At 40.1% G+C, this 13883-nt stretch overlaps 1 protein-coding gene and 1 non-coding gene across 2 annotated transcripts in view; one reads left to right on the top strand and one right to left on the bottom strand.

Annotated features, from left to right (window-relative positions):
* PRKAR2A (protein kinase cAMP-dependent type II regulatory subunit alpha) overlaps window positions 1–13883 on the top strand; it is a 125834-nt gene that overhangs the window by 69447 nt on the left and 42504 nt on the right. Inside the window, exon 3 of the mRNA XM_058288617.2 lies at window positions 10108–10160. Coding sequence (XP_058144600.1) covers window positions 10108–10160 — 53 coding nt within the window. The remainder of the gene's footprint in view (window positions 1–10107; window positions 10161–13883) is intronic.
* On the bottom strand, window positions 6600–6702 carry LOC111762641 (U6 spliceosomal RNA). The gene has a single exon (XR_002795712.1). It is a non-coding gene; the product is annotated as a U6 spliceosomal RNA (small nuclear RNA).

Below are 13883 nucleotides of genomic sequence, written 5' to 3'. Positions count from 1 at the left end.
TTCAGGGGAGCAGATATGGCTCAAACAGTTGAGCACCTGCTTCCCACATGCAAGGTCCTGGGTTAAATCCCCCGCCCTGATACCTAAAAAAAAAAAAAATCCAAAATTATAATATAGGAGAGAAATTACTAGCCTGTAATAATAGATAACTTTATTTATTTATTTCTCTCCCCTTCCCCCGCCCCCAGTTGTCTGCTCTCTGTGTCCATTCACTGTGTGTTCTTCTGTGACTGCTTCTGTCATTATTAGTGGCACTGGGAATCTGTGTTTCTTTTTGGTGCGTCATCTTGCTGTGTCACCTCTCCGTGTGTGTGGCGCCATTCCTGGGCAGGCTACAGTTTCTTTCGTGCTGCGTGGCTCTCCTTATGGGGCACACTCCTTGTGCATGGGGCTCCCCTACACGGGGGACACCCCTCCATGGCACGGCACTCCTTGAGCGCATCAGCACTGCAAATGGGCCAGCTCCACATGAGTCAAGGATGCCCTGGGTTTGAATTGTGAACCTCCCATGTGGTAAGCAGATGCCCTATCCATTGGGCCAAGTCTGGTTCCCAATAGGTAACATTTTTGAGTGCAGTGTACATCCAAGTGTACCCTTCTAAGGTCTTTCTAAACCCTTTCTTTGTAACCATGGTTATCCCCATTTTACAGATGAGGAAACTGGCACAAAGAGAAGTTGAGTAACTTACAACATTTGAAATGATAATGTACCCAGAGGCAGCATGGGTCCTAAATACTACCCTTTCCATCTCTAAGCCTCTTCTTTCCTTATGCCCTCTGAACTCTTAGTCTTCAGTAAAATCCCCTCAATTCTCAGCCTCTTCTGTGACTGTGCCCTTAATATTTTTGCACTGCTGAATCTTGGCTTGCCCTGCAGCCTTCTCTTTCTCTTCCACCTTCCTTGTAACACTGACAGGAGATAGCTAAATGTTTCTATTGCCTCAGTGCTACTTCCAGTCCATTCACTGTCCCTCCTTCCTAGAAACTTCAGTTTCAAATCCCACATTATTATATTCCACCACTGGCCTACTGCATATCCCTGTTTTAGTCATCCAACAATTCCCTGGTCATTCCTTCTTATTTCCACATAGATGGTCCTACCAATGTTTAACCCTTCCATTCTTTGACGTCCTCTTCTCCAAGGATCTTGACCTCTACCCTACTTCATCCACTTACTCTCATGGACATACTCTGGTATGATAAACATTGCAACTCTTCATACTCTCAATCTGGGATCTCATTTTCAGCCATCTTCTGCTATCTTCCCAGCTCATTCCCCATCCTCTTAAACCCTGGCAATTGGTTGATTCTGCCCTTTTTTCATTATCCCTCACTTCTCCCTTACTCACCCAAATTCCTTGATCGGTGGTTATAACCACTCCTTTTCATGTGCCCTCAATTCACTTTTCCCCTTCTGCTTGCTTGACTAAACAATATCTTGGTTAAGTCCAACTCTTTGCTATGTGAACACAGCTGAATTTGACTGGTGGTAAATACATAGCCCTGTTGACTTACTTTCAATTCATGATCATTTCCACCTCAAAAGGACTCTTTATTTTTAAAGGAGCTTTAGATTACATAAATGTTACATTGAAGATATAGAGGGGAAGTGGAGTTGGCTCAATGGATAGGGCGTCTGCCTACCACATGGGAGGCCCAAGGTTCAAACCCAGGGCCTCCTGACCTGTGTGATGAACTGGCCCAAGTGCAGAGCTGATGCGCATGGGGTTCCCCTGCATAGGAATGCACCCCAGAAGGAGAGCCACCCAGTGTGAAAAAAGTGCAGCCTGCCCAGGAACGGCGCCACACACACGGTGAGCTGACACAGCAAGATGACGCAACAAAACGCGACACAGGTTCCTGGTGCTGCTGACAAGAATACAAGCTAACACAGAAGAGCACACAGTGAATGGACACAGAGAGCAGACAACTGGGGTGGGGAGGGCAGGGATGGGGAAAGAAATTTAAAAATAAATAAATAAATCTTTTATATATATAGGGGTCAAGTGGACTCTTGATGCCAGCAGTCGTACTATATTTCCCTACCTCTTTTCACTTTCCTGTTTTCCTGGATAACTCTTTCATACCTTTTCTCTCCCAAAACCTAAATACCTACTCATTCCTAGCAATGATCTTGTTCTCTATTTCACCAAGGAAATAAGGGCAACAGAACTCCCACCATCACATCTATCTTCACCTGCCTAAGTCCATATTTTCCCTGTGCACTAGATCCCATCCATTCATCCTTCTAGCAGTCCTGTGTTATCTTTATCCTTCAATTAGATTATTCTTTTCCATAAAGAAACATATTAGCTCTCCCTTCTTTTTTTGAAATTAAATGTAACTTATTTTTTTACATATTCATTATTTACTGATCTTTATTTTTTTTAATTTTATTTTGTACACTTAATAATTGAAAATATAAACAATTAAAAACTAAAAAGAAAACACTTAAACAAAAACATACATTTCTCAATTAAATGTACCGGATACATGTATTTTTTTTTTTAACCATACAATATGTTACACAATGTTTTTGGTTCATAGTCACGCAATCATACAGTAATTATCCTTTTGTGTCTGGCTTCCTTCACTCAACGTAATGTCTTCCAGGTTCATCCATGTTTCCATATGCTTTACAACTTCATTTCTTCTTACAGCTGCATAATATTCCATTGTGTGAATACACCACAGTTTGTTTATCCATTCATCTGTTAATGGACACTTGGGTTCCCTTCTTAAAATAAAAATTTCTTTCAACCACTCTTTCCTTTCTGGCCACCAACCTGTTTCTCTCCATTCCTTTATAGCAAAACCTCTTGAAGGGGTGTTTGTATTTGCTGTTTTCAGTATCTCTCTTGAACCCATTCTAATAAAACTTTTGCCCCCACATCTCACCAAAACTCACATTCTTCAGGCCTACATTTGAAAGATACCTTCTCAGTAATGCCTGTCTAAAATCACCCCTTTCCTGCCTCCCAACACACTGCCCTATCTCCCTTCCTTACTTTATTTTCTCCTTAGCACTTTATTTCTGTTTTAACTTACCCCATATATTGTCTAGTTTTCTCCACTAAAGTATAAGTTTCATAAGGGCAGGGAATTTTTTGTTCATCATGTATAACTAACACTTAAAACAGTGTTAATAAGTATGGGTGGATAAGAAGAAGGGAGGAATGGAGAGAGGAAGGAATGAAGAAAAGAAGGAAAGAAAGATTACTGTAGGTGGGAGAAATAAAAAATCAGGAGAGTGTATGTAGCTCCAGTGGCTGAGTGCCTGCTTCACATGTACGAGGTCTTGAGTTTGATCCCTGTACCTCCTAAAACAAACAAACAAAAGCCAACTGTTATTGGAGGATGGATGTAACTTATTGATTGAGTGCATGCTTCCCATGTATAGGGTCCTGGGTTCAATCCCTGATACCTCCTAAAAAAAAAAAAAAAAAACAGAAACTGCTTTGGAGGTTGAAAGTCATGGTTACTATTTGGCTAGTATATGAAAGGATGCATTCTAGGTGGAAGAATGACTTAAAGACAAAGGATATGAATATGGCTGCTCTAACTGTAGGAGAGGAGGTAACTGAGACTGAAAAGATAGGTGGGGGATGGGGGCCAGGGCCCTTGATGTGACCCGAGGGCCTGAGGAAAAAGTAGTTGTATGAGGAAGTGGTCTGTGTCAAAGACTGCAGGACAGACTTCTCCAACAAGTCAAAGGGACTGGACAAATGATAATCTGGAACATAAAGCAGCATGGGAGAGCTAGGTGTTTTAGGGCTCCTGTGACTGACCCTGTGTTTTACATGTCATCTCCCATTATTATCCCTCTGTGTGGTTCTGAAACTAGTAACCCCTCTTATCACTGAAGAGGCCAAGGATAGAGAACTGCTAGGTAAGGAGTGGATGGATCCAATCTCAGACTCCAGTCTGTGTGTCTTCAAACCTGGGCTCTTCCCTTCCTCGATGCTGCCTCTCCCCTGCACAGCAGTCAGATTGAAACGCTGGACCTTCCAAGTTCTGCAGTCCCTTATCAAGTGAGAAGTCGATTGAAGACAGTCTTGAGTTCTTTAAGTGCGGCTTTCTTGAAATAGTTCTAAATTTGTGTTAACTGTCTTTGAGTTTGAAATGTTAGTGTGATATTATTAATTGAAAAACCTCATTCATTAAAAAAAACTTTGATTTATTAAATTCATGTTGAAGCTTCAGAACACATTCATGAGAAATCTGTGTCAGCATTGTGCCGCATTTAAACAGGAGCATCTGACTCTGGTGATAACTGAGGTCACTGAGAATCTGTGCTGTATCCGTTACTCATTTCTCCTTGGTAGGTGCTCTTCATCAAACATCCCTGCTCCTAAGGCTTATGTGCTTACAATGTACTGAAATACTGATTTCTGTCTTTACATACTTTTACAGTATACAGTATTTTTTCTTCAGCAGAAATATTAAGCTTTACTTAAAATAATTTAGGGAGTAGATGTGGCTCAAGTGGTTGAGCTCCCACCTCCTAAATGAGAGGTCCTGGGTTCAGTTCTCGGTGCCTCCTGTAAAAAAAAAAAAACACAAAAAAAACGAAAAAACCAACTGAAGAAAGCTGATGTGGCTCAGTGGTTGAGTGCCAGCTTCGCACATACAAGGTCCTGGGTTCAATCCCTGGCCCCCAGTACCTTAAAAAAAATTTTTTTTTAGAAACTCACGCTATCAGTTCTTCATGGATTGGTGGTTATACTGTGAGGGGCCAGCCTCAGGCCTGTGACCAGGTCCTATGTTCATCTCATTTCTTTGTTGAAATGAGATTTTTTTTCTCACAGGCACATTTTAATGATTCACATTTCTAGATGACGGAAGCACCCATTAAAATTTGGAAGGAGAATTTGTACTCAATAATGTGTTTTGTTGTCAGTTTGTACAGTTTCACATTACTGACTAGTGACATCTGCTGGAGAATTGCATCAAAATAAATTGCCTAAAACAGGGGTCTATGCTGCTCTTCAAGTCTTCATTTTCGTGGTCTTGAGCATCACAGGCACATTGATGACTTCTCATTCTCAGGTCACACAGGCCCTGGGCCAACTTCATTAACTTACACACTTAGACAAGCTCCCTGATACGCAGAACCATAAGGGGCACCAGTCAAGTAAGTGTTTAAAAATTAGCTTTTACATAGAAAATTAGGAAAGTAATTTGGGACTAGGACAGAAGGAAACAGAGAGGTTGGGTGAAAACAGAGCAAGAGGACAAAGGGGGGGCGAGTCTGGAGTGCAAAAGAAAAGAAAAGAGAAAGGGAAGGAAGGGGAAGGAAAAGGAGAAAATTCAAAATCAGTTTTGAAAAACTAAGGCATAATGTTTTTCCACAAATAGAATATATACTTATCATTTAAATGAAAATAAATTACCTTTGTTTAAATCATAGAGCCATATCTTTAGTCATGAAGGCTATACTTAACACTTCAACCTCAGTTATATTAATGTCTAAAAATATAAAAATGATCTAATTTGCTGGAGTACTTCCCTCCTAAATCAGAGGAAAAGCAATCCTGGCAGTAGGCTAGCCTAAAACTGTCATTATCAGTAAAATCCTGTTAGTCATCATTGAAATCTATTTTTCATACTTTTTAAATGAAATTTTTCATACATCCTCAAAAGTAGAGAAAGTTAGCATAACACCCATTTACCCATCTGTCTCCCAAGTGAAGTCTTTTTAAATGCATTTTTCGAAGCAGACATTTTTAAGTCCTAGATCAAGGGCTATCAGTTGAAATAAACTAAATAAAGGTAAAATGTGAGGATATTTCTAAAGCAGAATTTGAAGCATTCATCAAATATGAAGTGAAGGAAGAAAGTCTGTAATGAATTCAAAATTTCTAGTTTAAAAAAGTGGGCTGATAATGACAGCATTAATTAAGATCAAGAGTGCAAAGGCCTAAGGGGCTCGCAATTTAACACAATGACGGGGTAAGCTCCCCTCAGTGCAGCTTCCCCCATCTTATGGCTAGGAACCCAGGAAGATGTCTACCTGAATTCTAAGGACGAAGTGAGGTAAATACACCTTGGTCTCATCTCATGGAAATAGGAATGGCTTTGAAGTAAACTAATGAGTCGTTACCCATGGCCCATGTCACTTCCCTGGGCAGCCTCTGTAGAGCATCCCCTGCTGCTGTTTTTTTCTCTGTTTAAGGACATTAGGCCCTTGTTGGGCACGCAGAGTATTGATGACATTATGAACACCAAGCGTGGCCCGTGCTGGCAAGGTGGACACCACACAAGTAGAATACTGTAGGCTGGGTAGAGAAGGAGAGTCCTGTCTGTAGGACATGACGGGAGACACCATTTATCAGGTACATCAGTTCAGAGTCTTGAAGGAAGGGGAACTGGGAGCAGGTAGACCAGGGCTATGCTGGGTAGATGCCTCTAAGAAACTGGAAGTTACTTTGGGCGCAGAATGTATCAACATGTCCCCTAGTTGTAGATATGTGGGTTGTCGTGGGGGTTTTTTTGTTTTATTTGTTTGTTTGTTTGTTTGTTTGTGAAGACCATGGAGATTTAATTTAAAAATCCCAGTGACTCAGCCAGGGTGCCCCACCCTTAGGGGCAACCCCAAATAAAATATGGAACACCTCATGAATTTGCATGTCATCCTTTCACAGGGGCCATGCTAGTCTTCTCTGTATCATTCCAACTTTAGTATACGTGCTGCCAAAGCGTGCATGTGTGGGGCCTTTGGGGCACCACACAAATGAATAATTAGCCGTTTCTATTCCTTGCCTCCTAATAAACACTGGATCTGGATACATTATTCCTTGAATTATAGGATAAGAGAGAAATAGACACTCAAAAACAATGCAGAGCTTATGAGTGAACTTGAATTATGAGTAAAAAGCCAAAGGAAGGAATAGGCTGAGATGAAAAAAGAAGGAGGCATAATAAGGAAAGTTCATAAGGAAATTAAAAACAGTAGGCAGGAATTAAATATATAGAGAAGGTGATAAAAAGCAAAATTGTTAAGGGCAAACTCTGTAATGGAGGGCAGCCTTCAAGAAAGGACAGTTCAAAGAGCTGAGAGAGAGAACAAAACCAAGGTTACAATAATATTTCTGAAAAGTAGAACAAATGGAATGCGAGTAATAATAGTAATAGTCCAAGGATTTGGCATTTATTGCATCCTTACTCTGTGCCCAGTGCATTGTCTACTTGAATCTTTATGACAGTCCTCAGAGGAGAACCACTACTAGCCCTGTCATGTAGAAGAGAAGTAGACATTTGTAGTAAACCCTTCAGGTCACACAGCTAATGCAGATAGTTTGGATTTATTCAAAGAAAATTCCCAAATGAAAATTACCTGTATTGTGAAGAAGGAACAGTTTGCTGGTTCTGGGCACCACCAGTGATCATATCAAGATCATTACTGGCAAAAACAGTTTTGTTAGTGGGTATAAAACCTTTTCATTAAATAGATGATTCATTGTCTCTTTAACAATAACAGCTAAGGTAAAGTTTAAAAACATGACTTGTACTAACTCTGCCTGTTCTACTCCTTCCTCCATTCTGTATTTGTATCCCCTTTTTCTCCAGTTAGAAGCCTGGTTCCCCAAAACTTCTGTGTGTTTACTTATTTACTTCCTACTGTAACACATAGAAGAGTTTTGGAATTTCTATACCAGTACTACTATCAACAGCAGTTATTTTCTGTTCTTGGAACATACCCCACTGAAGGTGGATACTCAGATTACTATGTTCAGAAGCTGCTTGGAATAATTCTCCTTTCTTTTTCTGTGGTAATGTAATCAGCCTGATTCATGGTTAGGTGCCTTTGTTTCTCTTTGTAATATGTTTTATATATCCCACTGTATTAGTCAGCCAAAGGAGTGCTGATGCAAAATACCAGAAATTGATTGACTTTTATAAAGGATATTTATTTCGGGTAGGAGCTTACAGATACCAGGCTGTAAAACATAAGTTACTTCTCTCACCAAAGTCTATTTTCAGGTGTTGGAGCAAGATGGCTGCTGACGTCTGCCAAGAGTTCAGGCTTCCTGGGTTCCTCTCTTCCAGGGTTTTGCTTCTCTCTGGGTTCAAGGTTCCTTTCTTCCCAGGGCTTGCTTATTCCTGGACTCAGGGCTCCTCTCTTCCTGGGGCTAGCTTCTCTTTCCTCTATGAGCTTACTTCCCGGGGTTCCAGCTTAAGACTTTAGCATCAATCTCCAACATCAAAAACCCTCAACTATGTCCTTTGCCATGCTTTTTAATGCCCTAATGAGGTGGCCCAATCAAAGCCCTAATCATAACTTAATCACACCCAGGTACAGACCAGATTACAAACATAATCCAGTATCTATTTTTGAAATTCATAACCATATCAAATTGCTACCCCCACCATTCTTATCAATTGTACTTTATTTTTTAAATATGTAAAACATTAACATGACTTAAATGTCAAAGCTGTATAAAAGAGTTTCCTTAGAGAAGTTTCATTTCCCTTCCCTTTCCTTTTTCTTGTTTCTGCTTAGGAAAATAATTTCATTACTTTTTTTTTTTTTTTTAGGTACCAGGGTCAGGGATTTATGTATGTAGGAAGCCAGAGCTCAACCACTGAGCTACACTGGCTCCTCTAAGTTGTTTTTTTTTTTTGTGTGTGTGTGTGTATAGATAGCATTTTTATTTTTATTTTTATTTTTTTATTTTTATTTTTTTTTTAATTTTTTAATTTTTTATTGACTTTGTAATAATATTACATTAAAAATATATATGTGAGGTCCCATTCAACCCCACCCCCCCACCCCCCCTCTCCGCCCCCCCAACAACACTCGTTCCCATCATCATGACACATCCATTGGATTTGGTAAGTACATCTTTGGGCACCTCTGCACCTCATATACATTGGTTCACATCATGGCCCATACTCTCCTCTATTCCATCATGTAGGCCCTGTGAGGATTTACAATGTCCGGTGATTACCTCTGAAGCACCATCCAGGGCAGCTCCATGTCCCGAAGACGCCTCCACCTCTCATCTCTTCCTGCCTTTCCCCATACCCTTTGTCCCTAAGTTGTTTTTTTTATGTTTGTTTTGTTTTTAGGAGATATCAGGGATCGAACCTGGGACCTTGTAAGTGGGTAGAAGGTACTCAATCACTTGAGCTTTATTTGCTCCCTAATTTCATTACAATTTCATTACTTCCTGGTTTATCTTTTCCTTGTTTTCTTTTGGATAAATAAGTATATTTGTTTATGTATGTATTTATTCCCCCCCCCCCATTTTTAGCTCCCCTTTTATCATGGGAGTACTTCTACACTTTTTAAACTTTTTCCCCTAGAACATACTCTCCATTAGTTGATGGGGATGTTACTCATTTTTCTTATAGTTGTGTTACTCAAAAAGGTGCTTAGATCACTTAAATTCATTCTCTCCCCACCTCCCAAGATGGCTCCCTCATCTGTCTGCTCAGTGTTTGCATTTGTTGTCTGCTCATTGTGTCTGCTCATCTTCTTTAGGAGGCACCGGGAATTGAACCTGGAACCTCCCATGTTGGAGACAGGCACCTAAACGCTTGAGCCATATTCACTCCCTTCTTGTTGCATCTATTCATTGTGTCTGCTCATTGCATTAGCTTGTTGTGTCTGCTCGTCTTCTTTAGGAGGCCCAGAAACTGAACCTAGGACCTCCCATATGGGAGGCGAGCACCCAACTGCTTGAGCCACATCCGTTCCCTCTTAAATTCATTCTTACATTATACATGCACATAATGGCTTTGAACTATTTTAACTGATTGTTTTAGTAAATACCTCTATATCTCTATCCTTATATTGCTTATGTACTTCATGGTTTTTCTTTTACCTTGCCACTACCAGAGGATTTAGTAGGTGATATATTTTATTGCCTCTCTCCTGTCTGGGACTACCAAACCCTAGAGAGCTGGGTTTTCAAGCACCTAACAGAGTGCCTTGTACTAGTGGGTACTTAATGTACTTACTAATTGAAAAAAGGAGTAAAAAGGGACAACTTAATTTTAGAACACAGTGAGTAGAGAAAATGATGTTCACTTTCTTTTTTTCCTATAAAAGCATATACCTGTTTGATACCTTTTTCTCTTTATTGTTTCTCTCTCAATTAGTCTGTGCTGAAACCTACAACCCTGATGAGGAAGAGGAAGATACTGATCCAAGGGTAAGAACTGTGGCAAAGGTGTTAGGGAGAATTGTTTAATTCCCCACTGACTTCCCCCTTTCCATACATCCCCAAATCTAACCATGCTGATAATCAAATGAATACAAATTAAATCTCAGTGAGATGTCATTTTTAATCTAACAGATTGACAGATATTAAGAAGAATGAAGGCAGCACTGATTGAGAGCAGTTGAGAAGGTGTGCCTAACTGTAGCTGTCAGAAGCCTTAAACATAGTCAAGCCAACTGACTCAGCAGTTACCTGAGTGAGAATTCATCCCTAACAAACAATTGGGTCCTTCCCAAGGATGTGCAAACAGGAATCATGGCACTATTATAATAGTGAAAAATGAAAACAACCTATATGACACAAAATAGATTACCAGGGGTTGAATTATGGTATATTCAAATCAAGAGACTCTGCAGCCATTGATAATGATGAATGACTTGTGTGAGGTACATTTTATAGAGCGTTTTATAAAATAAAATTATTTGTGCATATTTATTTATGTACAGAGAATTATTTCTGGAAGGATATATCCCAGCTGTTAACAGTGGTTATGACAGAACTGTATTTGATTTAGTGGTGCTTTTTATAAAAACTCAGTTTTCAGAACTTTTGCAAAATTAATATAAATTATTTTTATAAAAGCAAATAGGATTCATCATTTTTTAAAACTTGATTATCAAAAAAGAAACTTTAATGATCTCTTTTGTATGCCTTAAAATGAGCAGGCTATGAAAGATTTCTGAAGTATTCTAATAATAAAGTGCTTCCATTGTGTTAATATAATAGACATGTAGATCTTTTAAATTTCTGGAACCAAGAGAATCTACAACTGCAAGCAGAAGAATCCCATCCATCAGCCATGTTGGATCTAAGCCCCTTCTCAATTTAGAGGTGGTGTGGGCATCACCATCCCACGGTCCTCAGGATGGAGGAATAAAATATGGACTAGAGTGGACTTACTGGTATTCTACTATAGAATTATTGTGACTCTAGCAGTGAAAGAAATTATATCAATGAAATGGAGTTAGTGGCCACCAGAGTTACTGAAGGCAGGGAGAGGGAAAAAGAGGTGTGATATGGGAGCATTTTTGGGACTTGGAGTTGTCCTGAACGAAACTGCTGGGACAGGTGCAGGACACTGTATGGATTGGGAGAGAGTGAAAACCACAATGTAAACTGTAATCCATGCTGTGTAGCAGTGCTCCAAAATGTAGTCTTCAAATGCAGTGAATGTACCACACTAATGAAAGAAGTTGTTTATGTGGAAGGAGTTAAGGGGGCATGGGGAGTGGGGTATATGGGAACCTCTTATATTTTTTAATGTAACATTTTGTGTGATCTATGTATCTTTAAAAAAAAATAAAAGAAAGATTAAGAAAACAATTTTTTAAAAAGAAAAAAATTATTTATTCTGAATATTATAAAATTCTTGATAATTTTTTTTTTAAAGGAGGTACCAGGGATTGAGTCTGGGACCTGGCAAATGTAAAGCAGGCATTCAACCACTGAGCTACACCCACTGAGCTCTTTTTTTTTTTTTTTAAAGATTTATTTATTTATTTAATTCCCCCCCTCCCCTGGTTGTCTGTTCTTGGTGTTTATTTGCTGCGTCTTGTTTCTTTGTCCGCTTCTGTTGTCGTCAGTGGCTCAGGAAGTGTGGGCGGCGCCATTCCTGGGCAGGCTGTTCTCTCTTTTCACGCTGGGCGGCTTTTCTCACGGGCGCACTCCTTGCGCGTGGGGCTCCCCCACGCGGGGGACACCCTTGCTTTCAAAAGTTAAAATATACTTAACAGTTTTTACTTCTGTTATTTTTTTGTCAGATTACATGATTGTGCCTTTTTTTTGAGTAAAGATAGTATATATATATTATATATATACTTAAGAAGGAGCTTGATATGTTTTTTAATTATGGTAGCAATATTGGCAATAATTATTTCTTTTTATTGACTATAACTATAGCAATTATAATAGTTTCTGAGCATCTACTAAATGCCAGGAACTGTTCTAAACACTCTGCATGAATTTAATTCATTTAATCCTCATGGCTACCCTTAATTCATAAATACCACTATGAACTCTAGTCTTATATATCACTGTTTACTTTCTCCACTTAGATGTCAGTAGGAAATTCAAACTAACATAAACTCCTGATTATTCCCTTTAAACATTCTTTTCCACCTAGTCTTCCCCAGCTCAGTTCATGACAATTCCATCCTTCTAGTTGCTCAGGCCCAAAACTTTGGGGTTACCTTCAGTTCCTCTCATTCTTTCAAACCACATCCAGTCTTTCAGCAAAGCTAATAGGCTCTATCCTCAAAATATATCCAGAATTCAACTACTTCTCAGTACTTCCATGACTACCACCCTGGTCTAAACCACCACCATCTTCTCTAGGATAATTGCATTAGTCACCTGGCTTCCACTCTTGCCTCCCTCCAGGCTGTTCTTCATTCAGCAGCCAATGTGATTCTTTCAAAACATCAGTCTTTCTGTGAAGATGGCACCGAAAATGAAAAAGGAAACCCCTGCACCTCCTAAAACAGAAGCCAAAGCAAAGGCTTTGAAAGCCAAGAAGGTAGTACCGAGAGGCATTTCCAGCCACAGGGAATAAAAAAGATCCACACGTCACCCATTTTCCAGTGGCCTAAGACACTGCATCTCAGAAGACAGCCCAGATATTCTCAGAAATGTGTCCCCAGGAGAAACAAGCTTGACCACTATGCCATCATCAAGTTCCCGTGACCAATGAGTAAGCATAAAGAAGAGCGAAGACACTTGTCTTCATTGTGACTGTCAGAGCCAACAAGCACCAGATCAAACAGGCTGCAGAGAAGCTCTATGACACTGAACGTGGCCAAAGTCAACACCCTGATCAGGCCTGAGGGAGAGAAGGCATATGCCTGACTGGCTCTTGACTATGATGCTTTGGATATTGCCAGCAAAATTGGGATTATCTATCCAGCTAACTAATCTAAATATAAGTTTTTTGACCATACTGAAAAAAAAAAAACACAAAAAACATTAATCTGGTCCCTTTCCATCCTCATTCAGAACTTTCAAATGACCCCCAACTACAGTGCCCTCTGATTTGGCCACCTTCACCCACCCCCAACCTGACCTTTCTTCCTTACTCTGCTTTATCCACACCTGCCTCCTGGCTAGTTTGAAAACATGCTACCCATGCTTTGACCACAGGGCCTTATTTTCACCCGCTGTTCCCCCTGCTTGGAGAGGTGTTTTCACAGAGATATCCACATGACTTGCTCCACCAGGTTGTCCTCACTGCTTTCAGATTTTTACACAAATGTCACCTCAGCAAGACCTCATCTGGCCACACTTAAACACATTTCTCATCTCCCTTCCCTACCTTATTTTCCTCCGTAGCTTTCTCACTCTCTAACGTGCTTGATGTATTTATTTATTGACTATGAGAGCAGGTGTTCTTGTCTGCGTGTACTGCTGTGTCTGCAGAGCTGGGACAGTGTCTGGCACCTAGTAGGTTCTCACTGTTGGATGAATGGATCTCTCGCTGCCTCTTTACAGATGAGAGCCCTGGGGCTCCCTGGGGTATCTGCCTCGATGCCAGCTACACCCCCTGGGGTGGCTCCAGGGTGGCACTCTTTACTTCCCTTGATTGTTACCCTCCACATTCAGGGCACTATTCAGGGTTTGTGTGGAATTATTATTACAGTAAAAATGCTCTTATTTTTCCCA

The sequence above is a fragment of the Dasypus novemcinctus genome, chromosome 26 (genome assembly GCF_030445035.2).
Source record: "Dasypus novemcinctus isolate mDasNov1 chromosome 26, mDasNov1.1.hap2, whole genome shotgun sequence".
Lineage (NCBI taxonomy): Eukaryota > Metazoa > Chordata > Mammalia > Cingulata > Dasypodidae > Dasypus > Dasypus novemcinctus.
This window is presented reverse-complemented; position numbering and strand designations above follow the sequence as displayed.